The sequence below is a fragment of the Malurus melanocephalus genome, unplaced genomic scaffold (assembly GCF_030028575.1).
Source record: "Malurus melanocephalus ecotype Western Australia unplaced genomic scaffold, MMel_1.1 scaffold_233, whole genome shotgun sequence".
Taxonomy (NCBI): domain Eukaryota; kingdom Metazoa; phylum Chordata; class Aves; order Passeriformes; family Maluridae; genus Malurus; species Malurus melanocephalus.
This window is the reverse complement of record NW_026623465.1, coordinates 1,120,142-1,136,846: the sequence shown is the minus strand read 5'-3', so window position 1 is coordinate 1,136,846 and position 16,705 is coordinate 1,120,142. Positions and strand designations below refer to the sequence as shown.

Below are 16,705 nucleotides of genomic sequence, written 5' to 3'. Positions count from 1 at the left end.
GGGGCGCGGGCCGGAGCTTGGAGGCCGCTGCCTCCCTTTGTGTGGCGGCGCCGCCCGAGCGCGCAGGGGCCCCGCCGCGGCGGGCCCGGGGCGCCGAGCGCCGCCTSCCCCTGTTACTTCCCCCGGGCCTGGGCCGTGCCTCTGTCCCAGTCCCCGGCCCCTGTCCCGGGTGCGCCTCAGCCCTTCCCGCCCTGTTCCCGCCGTGTTCCCCGTCCCGGCGCCGGGCCGGGCCCGCACAGTGACAACGGCTGCTCCCGGAGGGGCCTGGGGACAGCAGCGGGTCCTGCCCGCCGTGCTGGCGGCTCCGGGACACCGTCCTGTCCAGCCRGTACCCAGAAAGGGGTTTTCTTTGTCTCCTTCCGGGGATAACACCTCCTTTCCCGGGCAGGGGCTCCGGCAGTTCGGGGAAATTACAAATTTGGCATCTTTGTTTCTTGTCYCGGTGTTGATAAAACGATGAATGTGTTGTCCCTCTCGCTTCTTCGCCAGCTTTGCCGTTTTACAGTGTCTCGTTGCTGCCGTCCCCCTCTTCCCATCCCGTAGCAGGTTTCAATGGGATCGATAGCCGGGGGAAATTCTGGCTGCATTTCCCTCCCTTGTTCCCTTTGCTAAATTTACCTGGTTTAGTGTTTCTGTTGAAACGTGAGAGATCCTGATAGCGATAAATACTACACGTGTATTTATTGGCTTTTAACTCTACTCTGCCTGGAGACAGAAAATGAAACGTGYGCTAGAAGGCATTGTTTTATTTTAAGTGTGTTGTGTCCACTTTTCGTGTAGTGAGATTGGACTGGGTGACACTTGTGGTCAGTCTATACAGCTTTGGGAGAGACAAAGCTGCTCCCGTTGTGTATATGTCAGTATACATGTGAATTAGCAATGGCCAAAGCATTTCTTGCTGTGGTTTTGTGACATTTTTATGACTGGTGGGAGCAATTGCCTAGGAGGTGCTCAAGCTCCTGTTGCATTGGAGGTGGCTCCTTTGTCGCGGTGGAGATTCTTGGTGTGACTGTTGAAACACTTGTGAGCCAGCATTGAGATGGCAGAAGAAAGCCTGGTAGACAGGTTCTTAAGTAAAACAATATATTGCTGTGCATAGCAGAGTTCTCTGTCCTTATGAGTGTGGAGATCTATCCAGAGAGAAGTTTGTGTTTTGGAGCCTCACATTCAGCAAGAKTTTGATATCAGCCCGTCTCTCACTGACTGTTCATGGTGTTGTCCAGACTGAKAGGTGTTTTGCACGGTAACTGAGGGAGAAAAATGCATTTTGGAGGCTGTGTCCAAGTGGTGAGGGTGTCTTTGTCACACCAGTGTCCACCAGTGTCAGAGTATGCTGAGAACCGCAGCGTTCATGCCTCGGCTAATGGAAGTAGAGCAGCTGATGTGCAGTTTGCAGTGCTGGTTGGGAGGTTCCCAAATCCTTATTTCAGGATGGGATTAGACTGAGTGTACTTTTGGGCTCCTGGTTGAAGCAGAATTACTGATTCTGGTAGTCCCTCCTGCCTTTCTTCCACAACCAAGGGCTTGTGTTTCCCAGTGTGTGCCTGGTGGAGCCACTCCAGACCTAGGTCCTCACATGCGAGTTGGAGGCAGTGCCAAAGCCATGGGGCTGGCTGGCTGTTCCCAAGATAAATTGCCTGCTGATAAAGCACASAGCTGCTCTGCATGGCTGTGTTATGAAAATGTCCAGAGAGCTGAACAGGAAAAGAAACTCTCAGGGGGTTGATTGAAGGCAGTAGTTGGATGAACTACATAGAAGCAAACATTTTGCCATAAAACGGTTCTGTATATTTCACATGGAATTTCTGGGAAAAACATCAGACTTGGAGACTGCTTAGAAATTGAAGTGGTGTATTTTTAGTGTATGGCTGCATGCTTATTGCTTACTTCTGAGTATAAAAATCCACTCTGAAGAGTGATGGAGGTGCATRATCYTAGAGTTATTGTTTGTTGACCTTRAGATTATATTGTTATAAGCACTATACTGCTTTGCATTCTATAACTTCTACTGCTTTCTGGTTTGTACTCTCGGGTCAGATATCACTTCTGTTTACTCTCTGCTCTGCTTGATGAATCATTCTCTAGCAAGTGGCTGTGAAATATGTAATGCATATTCAGGAACRTTAGAGAAATGTATTTTTGCTGTGACAATGACAGAAGTGTCTAGCATTCTGTGCACAAAATTACTTTGTAGAGTTTCTGCTGGGCTAAAAAAAGTTACCTTCTGTTTCTTGCTTTTTTTCTCTGTCACTGTAATTATCTATTTTATTCTTTGAATTTATTCTTTATCTACCTACTCTGAATTTTMTTCTCTCYCTMTTTYCTTTTTCTTGTCTTCTAGTTCTGGCTGTACTAACACCATTACTGACACTCTTAGAGTGTCACCTTCTCGCAGTATTTGTGCTTGGCCATCAGACACTATGAGGAGACTGGCTTTTCGAGGTGCTGGTTCTACTCTGGTAAATCTGGTAAATTATTGATTGTATCTCCATTCCTCTGCCTTGGCCTTTTGCTTTTCTTTTTCGTAATTGTTAATTATTCCTACCTTAATCATCTCGTGTGTGTGCTTGAAGTTATCTCTGTCTSTAACAAAAATGCTTCAACACAATTATATTGTGCTGCCATACCTTGTCAATCATCTGAGTGGCTCCTRAAAGGAATTCCTGGATTTGGTTGGAAAATGGTTATAGGCTGGGATAGATGGATCTGTTCTGTCCTCAGCCACAAATAAAGGTATTTTTCTGTTGCTGTCACTGGAAGTTAGGAAAGAGCCATCAACTTTTTTCATAAACTACCATAGTTGTTGGATGGTGGTTCTTCATTTGTTGCTGCTTGTTTTGGTAAATGCAAAACTATGGCCAAAAGAGGAGGGGGCGTTTTCTGCTTCTCTGTAGTTGAGCCATTCATCCCACACATAAAGGGAGAGTAGGAAGGTCCCATAGTGATCCACACAGTTTTTTCACTTCAATATAACACAAAGTGTTATATTCTGTGGCCCTTCTCATTTGTAATTTGTTTTGTTTGTTTGTTTGGGCTTTTTTCTTCATTGGTCTGGTTTTTGTGTTTTTTTTAGTTTGACATGGAATGAAGTGCTTTTACATCAGGACTGAGCATGTGTCTTTGTACAGCTTTTTTGTTGAAAACAGTGGTTCTTGCTTAATTGTCATGCATGGGATGGGGTATAAAAATATAGAGGGTTTAAGAATATATTTCACTAAAGMTGCTAAATTCACCTCCATCACTGTGAGCTTGAAGGTTTCTGGCCTTGCTGTCATTGGTGACTAAAAAAACTGTAGGAGCAATTCGGTTTCCCTTTACTCTATGGACTTCTCACAAAGTTGGTGTTTACAGAAACAGCTTAATTGACCTGTAGCATTTAGCACATGTATGTAACTCATCAGAAGCTTTGTTAGCTCTGCAGGTTGCTCTCAGCAGAGGGTTTGGATGCAATGCCAGGGCTTTAAGAATGTTTGTGTTCATTATAGAAGAAGTTGGATTCCATGGGTTCCAAGAGGCGAAGAGCTACTTCTCCTTCCAGCAGCGTCAGCGGCGGAGATTTCGATGATGCCCATCACTCCACCAATATACCAGGCCCAAGCAGGAAGAGGAGGAGACTTTCCAATCTCCCAACTGTAGATCCTGTTAGTACCTTCTTACTACTTGCACCTCTTTTCTTTTTTTCTTGGGGGTACTGTATCCGTGTCTGGGATATGCTGGATTGTAAAATTAATGACCTTRTGTAGCACATGTACACTCATCCTGAATCTTGCCTAAGCTTTCTTTAGGATCTTATTGAGCTTTGGTTTGATCCTGACTCCCCAGTTTCATCTTTTTCTTTCCTGTTTTGTTTTTGCTGCTTTTCTCCCTTTGCTGATGCTTTTAGCATGTGGAAGGATGTTGGAGAATGAGCTGAAATCATAATGTGCAGAAGTTGAGAGCTGTGTCTGCATAGCAAATGCAGAGAGGGATAAGTGGGGAATGGCACAGGCAGTGATTGCTGAAGTGTACAAAGCCTCTGCTACGCCTTTGCATGAGCAGTCTAATGTTGATTAATTGCAGGGCAGAAGAGCTCCTGTTGTTACTATAGAGGCCTGTAACTTGGAGAGAATTGTACTGAATTAATTTATGTTTTGGGTGTTTTACTTAGAATTAGCATTGAAATAAAACTCCCTGGGTTCAAAAAATAAATGGAAATTTTGCAATACGTGGCATACTTGCCAGGTATCCTGCTAAAGTGTGAGGTGCTCCAGTTGCYTTTCACCTCTGCTTTAGGGCAAGCTGTGGATTGGCATCTTGTCTTTCCCCTTGTAAGCAGGCTTTGCTTTGTTACCTCCTCAAAATTCTTTCTTTTTTTCATTACTTTATTCTTGCTTTTCAGATTGCTGTCTGCCATGAGCTCTACAACACCATCAGAGACTACAAAGATGAGCAGGGCAGGCTCCTTTGTGAGCTCTTCATCAGGGCACCAAAGAGAAGGTAAGACCACAGGTCTGGTTAAACCTTGAACCTGAGATTCAATCAGGGGGAAGTGGAAATTGATAAATACTTCAGCATTCATTTGTGAAAAACTTAAGCTGCATTTTTTGTAGTTTCACACCAGTGTTTGATTTCAAGTSTTTGATATAATTATTCAATAAGAATTGCATTGTGCCCTTTTTCAGGGAACAAAAAGAATCCACTGAATTAATTTAAAATGTTTTTTTTAGCGCCTGCCTTTGATTATAAAATATTCTGTGTAAGTGGTGGGGCATAATACTAAAGACATAGCTTGGGAAGGTTAATAGAAGTGACCCTTGAAAATAGCTTGCTTAGCTACTTAGCAGTAGCTAAGTAAGAGGCTGAATTTTGTCTTAAACTAAGAAAATTGAGGACAGTAACAGAATAAACATAAAGTGAGCTGACAGATAGACCGCTATCTAGATCTTTTAGCTGTAACAAAAATATATTGGTACTTTCTTTGGTTTATTTAATCATAAAAATGCACAAATTTTAGTGCAGTGGTTTTGGTTTTACTGCTTGGAATATGATGCCTGTTTCTTTCATYGCAACAGAAATCAGCCAGATTATTATGAAGTGGTTTCTCAGCCAATTGATTTAATGAAAATCCAACAAAAGCTGAAGATGGAAGAATATGATGATGTGAATGTGCTGACTGCTGATTTCCAGCTTCTCTTTAACAATGCTAAGGCTTACTATAAGGTGAGCAAACTACATGTAAAGGCTCAATTCATTGTAAAAGGGGTGCAAATTCTTCCTTGTTTTGGCCAAAATGTCTTCAGTTTAACCTAAAGTATTATTGGTAGGAGAACAGCGTCCACTGCAGTTATTTGCAGGTATTTCCATGGTGTTGACTATATCTTTCTAAGATGTCCTACTATATCAATTTTTTCTGTGGAGAATTTTAAAATAATGTGGGAAGGATCTTCATGTAGTTTTCCAAAAGAGGTCAAAAGCAAAAATGCAGATATAAACAGAGAAAAATTCTCCTCTATCACTCTATCAAAGCCTCCTCATTTTACAACACACTCTGTGTAACCTTTTGAAATGGAGAAAGATTTCCCTCCCCTCCCCCAGAAGGAAATGTTTATACRTAACAGCAAGCTTATGGTAGGAGTGTTGAATCTTCCTCTTCCATTTGCCACTTAATAAAATGAAAAAAAGGTACATTGGATGCTGTCAGTGATGATAGATGTGAGTGTAATGTTATCAAGGCTACCRCCCCCATGGCTGTTCCCCAAACTGGGTGTGTGTTTTATGATAGATATTAATGGGTTTTATTGCAGTTTGCATAAGGAAGTGGGAAAGAAATTAGATTAATCTTGTTTGATGAAAGGCTATGTTAAATCCCTAAACCAGTGAAATTGTGTGTAGTGAATGAGGTGATACAGCAAATCTAAACCTGCTAATATTGCCTTTTATGTGTCTTGGACTTTGGAGATGATCCAAATGATGCTTTCTGAATAACCCAGCTGGTGTAACCAGGTGACATTGAGAAAGGCAGTGTTTGTTTTGCTCATGTGTGTGTGTGTATAGTAGCTTCTTGAAAAACAATCAGATTTATGGGTTTAATGCATTTGCATATTCTGCTTCTGGGAGAAAAAGTACAAAGATTTCCAAATCCATTGTATACTCCTAGAGCTTTGCAAGGCACTCAGTGTAAAAAAACTCAACATTAATGGGCTTTTACATGAGGGAAAAGGACTTGATGGCAGGAAAGAATAATCAGAGTGTTAGAGAATRTGTGCTGCCTTTGCCTACAGAATTGTGGGTTAGCATTTAACTGTATCATAAAGATCTTGCGTTAAACTAAAAATGCATGTTCTAGGATGAAGAAATGTTGGCATTTCCAGAGAATTATGGAGCTGTGTGCTGGAGATGTGACACACGAATATAACCTCTTCTTTTCTAACCTTTTACCTCTCCCAGGCAGCTCCACAGCATGTACAAAACAGTGATTCATTGTCAAGGTCTTTATTCCAGCCAGTGTTTTGTTGGCAGTGCTAGAGCAGAGCAGCAGCCTTTGGGTTTTTTGTATTTCTGGTCTGGTCTCACACTCCTGAGCATCTTGCATTAATACAGAAGGAAGCACACTTGTGGAGCAGGATACTCTTGAAGTCTGCTCTTCATAAGCAWTGCCTGGTCTAATGTGCTGAGACTATTTAAGGCTAATAAGGCACAGTTCTCATGTTGGTTTCTCATTTATATTACAAGCTGTCAGAGGTTGAGAGAGTGAAGTAAGAAGAGTGCAATCAGCAGTAATAAGGTGACATTATCAGCAGGAACACCTGAARTAGAGCTAAAATGACAGAGGAAAGGGAAAGAAAATACATGGGTGGAAAAGCTGTTTTCGTTCTGGATAATGTTCTTAGGTAGTAATGTGAMTAGGCACATGCTTGTGCCACTGCCAACTCTGTATTTCTTTAACTTATTTTTCTAATTAACACTTCTACCTTTCCTAAAAGAGGTATCTAGAGGTGTACTCAGGTGGTAGCATGTTGTGAAGTTCTTTGGAAGTTCCCTGTTAATGTGGAGTGTARATCATTGCCGTACTTTCAAAGATATGTATTGGTATTCTTCTATAGAAATTCATTTTCAAGTGCCACGCGGTGACAGCAATGTTGGCTTAAATCACGTTTTTATCATTCTGATATTTAGTCTGTTTTAAATACTGGTGGTGTGCTTCAACAAAGCCTGGTGATTTCTCCGGACTCATCTAATTGACCTGTCCAAGCCTCAACCAGCTCATTTTATTGCTGGCTTTTCTGGAACACTTAGATGCTTTGGAGTGGTACAAGTTATATTTTCTAATGCTTGTTGTGATTCTTAACTCCTCTGTTGAAGAACAAATGAAGCAGGAATTTCCCAGGTTTTCTATTACTAATTTAATGCATTTAATAMTTTTCAGCTAATAATTTACAAATTTCCCTCAATGCGAGTGCTCTGAATTTTGACTGGAATATTTGGTTGGTTTTTGCAGCCAGATTCYCCTGAATATAAAGCTGCCTGCAAACTATGGGAGCTGTATTTGCGCACAAAAAATGAATTTGTTCAGAAAGGTGATGCTGAGGAGGACGATGATGATGAGGAAGGACATGACAATCAAGCAAATTCTGAATTAGTAAGTGTGGGTATGACAGCTGCAGAAGGGGGAGGCTGTAACTGTGGATGTCAGCTGACTCTGAAAGGGTGAAAAAGCATTGAGTAATATTTTCATTGTTAAATTATGCCCAAAGGGAGTTTTTCATGCGAGTTTATCAGTTAATCACTTCTCAGCATTGAATGTGTGTTTATACTTTTGCCTCGCTAAAAAGTAGCTGTGAGGGTTTCTGATATGAAACCAAAGCATGGTTCTGGTTTGGTTGGAATTATATAAAATGTGCTTGAATTCATCTCAACATTGGCATTTATTGCAAATAAGATTTGTGTCTAATGACATCATTTTTCAGCAAATGTCCATTCAGTCAGTGCAGTTGTTCCTGTAGTGTTCTGAGAGGAAGTTTGGGCTTGCCTGGGTTTTGGAATGTTGGGATGCACATCTTCTGTAGCTGTGATGTGTGTCAGACAGTCTGCAGTGTAAACTTGAAATTAGAGTTTTCTCTGTACCTTTACCTACATAAACAATGTTGTCTTCAGAAGYTGCATCCATGTTTTGTAGCTGATTCTTTTTCTGTCTTTGAAATGTAAATTATTGTATTTCAGTGCAACTTGAAGCACTCCACTATGGCTGCTATTAAAACCTTATGTGGGTTTTTTTTTTTTTTCCTACATTAGTCATCTCCAGGTTACCTGAAGGAAATTCTGGAGCAGCTTCTTGAAGCTATAGCTGTTGCCACAAACCCATCAGGACGCCTCATAAGTGAACTGTTTCAGAAACTTCCTTCTAAAGTGGTCAGTATTTTAATAATATTTGTTGTGTCCTGATTTGGAAGCCTGGCCATTTCTGTAAYTGATGTTGCACGCTGTGATGGCCATGCTCAGGATGCAGTTCCCTGTTTCTGTCTCATCAGTGGCAAACTCCACCTGTTGGTAGAGCTTCCCTCCCTTCTTTGTTCCCATCCACTCATTCCCAGCCCTTCACTGCAGATCAGGGCTTGCCCCGTTTGGCCAGTTTAGGCAAGTGTGGGTTTTTTATGATGCAGAATTTTTAATCTTAAATATGTCTGATTTTACTGCTCTGTTTCAGAACAGTGGTGTTCTGTTTATGTGGTGAAAGTTTTAACCATCACCATGGATTTGAATTTCAATCAGAACTGGTCCTTTATGTCAGTTTATTGATGAATTGTAATTYCCTGTATCTGCCTTGTGATGTGGCTTGTCCAAATTGAAGCCTAATGCCACATTTTGAAGCCTAATGTCACATTTTGCCACTGATCTTAYGTGCAATTCATCTAGTGGCTCATTCTGTGGGCTGTTAGAACAAAAGCTTTGTGACTGTTTGTTTATAGTAATACATAAACTATTTCTGTTTTCCAGCAATATCCAGATTATTATGCAATAATAAAGGAGCCCATAGATCTTAAAACTATTGCCCAAAGGATACAGGTATGAACATATTAATGTGTCAGGGTACAGACTTGTTTAACAGTAAGCATTTCAGAATTGTTAGAAATCAGTATTTATGGTGGTAGGAAAGGCAATGTGTTTTCCTGCTATTAAAAAATCTGCACATTGTGCTGATTCAATTTTCTGTGCTGGGTTAGTGCTGCAGAAGTAGCTGTGTTGATGTTCAAGCACTGTAAGCTGTGGAGTGCTGGCTTTGAGCCAGAATATCTCAGGTTCCTTGATGTTTAATGGTTTAAAGCACTTCCTTGGCAATTGCTGCTCATGTAAAACATGGTGGTACTGGGGCTTGTCATGCATTATCATCACCTACTTCTGTTTTACTACTATAAATAGGTGTTTTGTACTGATGCATTTTTCATCTTACTTCTCCAGTAATTTGAAATATTGTTCTGTAATTCTGGCATTTTGGATAGTAGTGAGGGATAGGACATAGACTAATTGAACTAGAGAATAAAGTTAAAAYAGCATTTTGTCAGAACTCTTCAAAATTAAGGTAATATAATCAATTAAGTATTTTTTTCAGTCTTAGCATTAATAAGCTTTATAAAGACTTAGCATATATGTATGTTACTGTCTTTTTTATTACTTTTTCCATATACTTAYCTGTTGTCTTTATAAATAACTTGTTTTTCTATAAACATTTCCTTTATTGTATATGAATTTCTTTGCTTTTCACTACTGACTTAGTTCTCATGCTGTCTGAAGGTTGCCACTTTACCCAGTTCTGCTTTTTGTTGTATAGAATGGAACTTATAAAAGCATTCATGCCATGGCCAAGGACATAGATCTTCTGGCAAAGAATGCCAAAACCTACAATGAGCCTGGATCCCAAGTATTCAAGGTTAGTTTCAGTGTTCATAGTGTGATTTAAGTTCAGATTTTCTTGTTTACTTTCTCTGATGATCGATCCTTACATAAATGTTGAGTATAAAGCTCTCGAGATCCAGTTTGCATTTTTTAAAAATAGCTATTACTGGGTTTTTCCTCTTTTATAGTGCTTTTAGTAGAATTGGGATACAAAATGACAAAAAATGAGCTTGAAGCTACTCAGGTCTTCTATTCAGTTTTTTCAAGCCACTGTAAAAATRTGGTGTGGGTGTATTTCAGGCAGACTTTGTTCTATGCTTCATTTCTCATGCAAAATTGTTTTATATCTAAACGTAAAACAACTTCATTTTTGTTTTAGATAGCTGGATATGTCTGATTACAAAATTATTCACTTTCAACATTAAACAAAAAAAAATCTTTTAATTGGCAGGATGCAAATGCGATTAAAAAGATATTTAATATGAAAAAGGCTGAGATTGAACACAGTGAGTTGGCCAAGTCAAGTCTCCGAATCAGGTACTGCAAATGGAGTTCTTTCTATAATTTCATATAAAAATGTTGACATTCCCTTAATTGTGCTGGGGAGAGTACAGTGGGAAATAATTGCTTGAGAATTTAGTTTTGTTTTAGAAGTTTTACATTGGTTAAAATAGTTTTTGGAAGAAAGCTTTTTTATTGAAATACTTCTGTGATGTAATTCGTTATGAAAAATAGTATCAGTGGATCTTAAATAACTTAAGCCATGACCAACTTCCACCATGTKTTTTTAAGTTAATAACAGAAAAGGAATGGTGACAAGCAAGGTGCCTTGTTTCATGAAAAATGCTGGCTATTCTTGCTCCTAATCTTGTTAGGAGATGAAACCAAAGGGCTCACGTTAGGTAGGGACAGAAACATAGGAACAGAACCTTGGGCAAAAGATATTTAGAGGGAAGTCCATTCTTGTTTGAAAAGCAATTTGTAGGTATGARAAGAGGGACACTGAAGATCTGGGTTTATTAATCAGTGAAGTGCAGATCTGTCCCTGAATATGCATGTATAAAACACTGGATGAGAGCTGATAGCTCTGTTTGTTTCATGGAATGATTTTACTKAGGAAACAGCATTTTCTTCCTGTGAGAAGCCATAGTGTACAGAGAAGTGATGCAGTCACTATAAATGTTTGTTAACTGAAATGCAATTGCATGTCTTCTCATATAAACTTTTTACTCACAAGACATGCTCGTGGGTTTAGGTATTACTTGCTGATAGGAGCWGTGTCATTTATCTAAAAAAATAAARCWGTGTCCTGGAAGTCATTCAGGGAGTTGGGAAACGCTTACAAGGTGAAATCTCTTTATATGTTTGAGGTGTTTACTGGTATTGGTGCTCGGAAAGCACTGTTGTAATTTCCTGCAAAGGTTTGTATGGTACAGCTAGAAACTGTACTCTGTCACTCCCATTCTTAACTGAAAGGTAGTTTAATTTTTTTTGTGTAKATGATGTCAGTATTAATAGTGTTGCCTGGGATTATTGTGTGAAAGAAATGGAAGTTGCCTGATTGATTTTTACTACTTGGTGTTTTGAGATGTGGTTTTTCTGGTTGATTTGTTCAGCATCAGCATCCTTCCCATGGTCGGGTGAATCATCGTTGGAGCATATAAAAATAAAAAGCAGAAACACTCTTAAGAAGTAATTCCTGACACATACTTGAATCATATTCCTTCTTAGAAATGTGTGTAGTGCCAGAAGACTTTGATCCTACAGACASTGGACATACATATAAGTTTGTTTCACAGTAACTGGAATTACATATAGGCATAGAGATTTTCTATTTAAATTGTTACTTGATTTTATTTTTCTCACCGTTGGCCATTGATGAAACTCAGGATGTCAGGRTGTGTGTCATATTTAATTTTGAGGCTCAGTGTTTTTTCTTGAAAATGAAGCTGATTGTGTAAGAAGGCATGACAGATAAATGACACTGATATTTGTTAGCTGAATTCCTCTCTTGCACTGCCAACCCATTTCCACTTCACCACTACCTTATTCTAGATACTCTCTTATGTATTGTGTTCTCAACAGACCTTCAAATCCTGAAGTAATCTGTCAGAGTAATTGACAGCTCCCTTCTTTGTTTCTCTGGCATGGGGAAAAAAAAATAACGCCTGAAGCATGCTACAATAATATTGAGCTGAGTGCAGAAAAATTGGGATGAGAAAAAARGTGTCATGAAAACCAAACCTTTCACTTGCTGTTCTGTATTTCACTGGTTGCCCTTTTTATTGAATCATTATTCCTTTTTTTTGTTCCTTTCTCAAGATTCTGCTTCACAGAATCATTTTTATTTAAATCCCTAAATGTTTAATTCTCTTAAAGGAGATTTCTCTGTTACCTATTGCTGATTTGGGTAAAATTCTCTCATAAATTCACTTCAAGTTAATCTTCTGTGTTTTTCTTCTGTACATCTATTGTTCTTTGTCATTGATGGCTCAAACTCAAATCATCATAATGCTGCTAACCTAAGCTTTATATGTTGCCCCTGTGTCAAAAATAATGTTTTGTATTGCACAGCTCATGGTCTCCTTTGCCATACTAAACTGCTCTTTGTGGGTGCATTTAATCATCCTCCCTTGAAGTGGCAAAATTAAATTGCTTGATAATATGCACTGTTAACCAACGTGACAGTGACTTTTAAGTGTTGATAAAACATGACTGCACCTGTATGATTTGCTTTATTTGGATGCTAAGGTACATTTTGTTGGCTGCTTTCACTGCTATTTAGGCTGAGCTATGTGTACAGCTATCAATTACTAAAAGTTACTTTCCTCTGACTTTAAAAACAAAATCTACAAAAATGCTGGAGCACTGAAAGGATCTCAGTATTGCTTATCTTTTAGCTTCCAAACATATCTGTCTCTGAACCTTTTGGCTGATCTATCAAAGTGATTCTGTAAAAAGCTTTTTTTCTTGCTGCATCTTTTCATGGGTCTAAGGTGGGCCTGTTTTTTTTCCTCCCCCTTTCCTTGGCTTGCTTCTCCTGCCTTAAGGACTGCATCAAATTTGGCTGCTTCCAAGCTGACAGGTCCTTCCTCACAGGGTAAAGGCAGTGTTGGGGATGAGAGAAATTCTTCTAACAAATATTATCGGTAAGTAAATTGTGCACTTGGAGGAAAAGCTGGGTTGTCATCATATGGAAATGCTACATTTTGTTTGATTTTCTTCCTCATACCTGCTGTGGTGCTGTGCTTTGGATTAGGATGAGAATAATGCTGAAAACACACTGATACTGTAGTTATTGCTGAGTGAGAAACATGTGCAGGCCATCATTCTGCCTGATGGATGGTGGCAGTACTCGATGGGAGTGGCTGCAGCAGTTGAAAGTGGCAGCACAGGGATAAACCCCCCTGGGCTGCTCAGCTCTGGCAGGGTGCTGTGCTCAGGTACAGAACCTGCCTGTGAAAGGGCATCATGTAGGTGCACRTGGACCCAAAAGCTGGGTCACTGGAACCATCAGAGCAGCCAGGGGGTGGATCAGGATGCTGAGGCTGGAGTGGCTCAGCTGGATCTTCACTGGCAGTGTAAAGGTGAATTACAGCTCCAGGGGCCCATGGTACCTCAGGCCATTGGGGGCTTGCACACCCTGTCAATGGTAAAAATAATAAAAATAAAAATAAAAATCACCCAGGTAAATGAAGAAGGGTTTTTGGTGAAATGAGACAAAGCACAGCAAGGACAGAACCAAAAGTGGCTTCATCAGGCAAAGCCCAGCTCCACACACCATCTCTGCTGCCCTGGAGGGCTGCAGGGACAGATGGAGCCCAGAGTCATGGGCTGAAGGAACTCAGTAAATGTTTTAGAGGGATGGCCCACAGTCTAAGGGAATGATACCTGTGTGTTTAGATCAAAAGACAGGAAAGGATGTATTGGAAGGTGTAGGGCCCAGGCATGATACTAGAGCCATCTGCTTTTTCCCTGTCTTCACTTGGCTCCTGTAGGACAAGGCTGASCCTGTATCTGGAGGTGCTTGAAGAGCTGATCTTGTAAAAAGGCAGAGAATGTCAGGCATAGCYTATAGTATAGATATGAAATCATGGGCCCCAGGTTTGGCACAAAGGAGAGGGATGCTGAAAAAGTCTGGATGAGACCATAGCCAGGGTGGATGCCAGTTGACTCTGCCTAGGAAGATTAGGAGGCTACTTCATGTGCAGGCACTGGGTGCTGAAAATACCTGAGGGTGGGGATGGAAAAAATGGGAAGAGATAGAATATACAGCTTATAGTGTGCTGAATTCCTTCCTGTAGACAAATCAGTATAAAACAGGATCGAATAAGAAAGTTATTAATAGGGAGAGACTTCTTACATTTCTCTTCTCCTGCAATTAATCAAATACTCAAGTATACAAAATAGGACACAAGATAGTAAGCTGGAGCTCAGCCTTCTGATTGTGTTGGATGGACCATCTCATAAAATAGAGACAGACTCACAGCTTGGTAAGAATTTCTCTTGTTAAAGGCTCCAGCCTTCTGTAGCCATGGCTGTGTTCCTGGCCATGGGGTCATGACCTTCACTTGTTTGGTTACACACTCTGGGTGACTGTTAATGGTTAATATGATAACCCTTTTTTTTTTGGTTTTTATTTTCTTTTTTTTTTTTTTGGTTTTTACACTCTGGGTGACTGTTAATGGTTAATATGATAACCCTTTTTTTTTTGGTTTATTGTTTTCCATTTTTCTTATTTCTCTCTTTACTTTTTATTTGCTATAGTAACAAAAGATCAGCCCAAGGGGATCGTTTATCAGCAATAACCATGGCATTGCAATATGGATCAGAAAGCGATGAAGATGCAGCTTTGGCTGGTAGGGAATTGAATTTCTCTAATTGCTTTCATTAAAATGTTCACGATAAGCAAACCTGTAGAGCTCCTGTCACATTCAAATATATTTGTTTCAAAAATATTTTGTACTGAGTGTGTTATTCCTTTAAATYTTACAGCTGTTAAGATAGGGTGGGCCAAACTTGCTGGCATGTTTGAATTTTCTGTGTGTTTCCAAGTATACTTCCCCAAGCTTTAGGGAACCGTTGCATTGTTTTATTCCTCCTAACATGGARCAGAAGAGGATATACTGGAGAAAACATTGGATGCTCTGTGCAGTAAAAAAGATTGATACTGCTAGAATTGTTTCTTTGTTTAAATTTTTTTTACATTATTCCTGCATTGATGTTAAATGATGYATCTGTTCAATATACATTTTTGAGGCATTTATTTCATACCTGGTAACTGAACTGTGGTCCTCACAGTTTTCTAGTGGAGATGTAGAATTTTTTTGATTTTTAGCTCTAGCTGCGAGCAAAAGCATTTTGATTCCTGGTTAGCTTCAGAGCAGCTGCTTTCTGGGAGATGTGAGGAATATTTATTAGCTGGGTTTAGCTTGTTTGTTAGCTGTTATTTTTTTCAAATTGCAGTGCTGTTTAAACGTGTAGCATTTTACATTTTTGTGATTTAAATTCCTTCAGTGATTTAATCACTTTCAGGTGCCATCTTTCCTATGGAGCTTTTTGTGATTTTCATGGGACCTCTCTGTGTGTGTGTGACTTTTGCCTTGCTGCTGTTGAAGCTCTCCTATCTTTATTGCATTCACCTAAGAGGCAATGTTGATTTTTTTGGCAGACCTGTTAGCCCCTAAGATTTTCTGTCCTTTTGCTGTRCTGCTTGGACAACCCTATGCTTTTCAGTCTCTAGGTGACAAGGATTTTTCTTTTAACCAAGTGATATTTCTATTAGTAGTTCTGCTGTCTCATTTTTTTTCCCCTTCCTCTAATGCTTGTTAAAATAAGTGAGAGCAGGGCTGCATGACTGAACATTAATAGAACTCTCTCATTCTTGAAKCAGAGAACTGAATCTTTATGAGCTTCTTTGGTTGTAGCTGTTGCCTAAGCAATGAATAATATCAGTTTCCAACTGAGAGTTGATCCTGACAGCTGCAGATGGTGTTTTGGTGTGATGGAGCTTGTAGAACATTTCCAGCTCCAGTGTACAAGGATGTGAGCAGCTTCAGCAGCTCCCTTGCCCCTCATAAGTCTCTAAAGGCAGACATAGGTGGTCATTATGTAGTACATGCATRTATTTAATTTTGTAAACAAGGGTATTTTGGTTTTTACTGTATCATTTAGAGAYTGGATTTGCTTTTGGTTGTACTAGCAATTATATTCAGTTGGACGTTGGGCATTCATTGTTGTTTGGCTCCTTTGGGACATAAAGGAGGCAGTGGGGTTTTTGGTGGTATCTGCAAACTGTAGTAGTGGGAACAGCAGCATGAAAGGGCAATAACTGCCTGTCCCTCTCCTCTGCCAGTGCTTGCTGGGGACATGGGACCTGCTGCTACTGTACATCAAAGAATGTACAGTCTTGCATCAGATTGTTGGTTCCATAGCAAAAATAAGACTTTTGCTCTGTTCTAGTCTAAATAATATATTCTTCTTTCGCTCTTAACATAGCAGGCTTCATATTAGGAGATTGCTATCATTTTCTGAACATGTAAGAATATATTATGTCTACGCATCACTTTTAAAGAACATACACATCATAATGAAAATGTTTATGGCTGCATATTATGTCAATATAAAAATACAGTAAAACTATAATACATAAATGCTTTCACTTAAGTACATTTTAAAATTACTAATTAAAATCTAATTTATTTAGATTTCTTCTTAGGGAATGCCTTGTGTTCTGCTTTTAATACAAAGAAAGTACATTTCTTATTTACAGTATTGAACTTTTTTGTTGCTGTCTCGCACATATGAGAGAACAGCAAATACTTGAYTAATTCTT

At 39.6% G+C, this 16,705-nt stretch overlaps 1 protein-coding gene across 3 annotated transcripts in view; it reads left to right on the top strand.

Moving 5' to 3' along the window:
• Window positions 1-3,462: 3,462 nt before the first annotated feature.
• PBRM1 (polybromo 1) overlaps window positions 3,463-16,705 on the top strand; it is a 50,825-nt gene continuing 37,582 nt past the window's right edge. For all 3 annotated transcript variants that reach the window (XM_057374827.1, XM_057374826.1, XM_057374828.1), the window contains exons 1-9: window positions 3,463-3,641; window positions 4,379-4,476; window positions 5,052-5,199; window positions 7,478-7,618; window positions 8,272-8,388; window positions 8,974-9,042; window positions 9,806-9,904; window positions 10,322-10,407; window positions 14,638-14,729. In XM_057374827.1, the coding sequence (XP_057230810.1) occupies window positions 3,501-3,641; window positions 4,379-4,476; window positions 5,052-5,199; window positions 7,478-7,618; window positions 8,272-8,388; window positions 8,974-9,042; window positions 9,806-9,904; window positions 10,322-10,407; window positions 14,638-14,729 (991 nt within the window). In that variant the 5' untranslated portion in view covers window positions 3,463-3,500. The remainder of the gene's footprint in view (window positions 3,642-4,378; window positions 4,477-5,051; window positions 5,200-7,477; window positions 7,619-8,271; window positions 8,389-8,973; window positions 9,043-9,805; window positions 9,905-10,321; window positions 10,408-14,637; window positions 14,730-16,705) is intronic.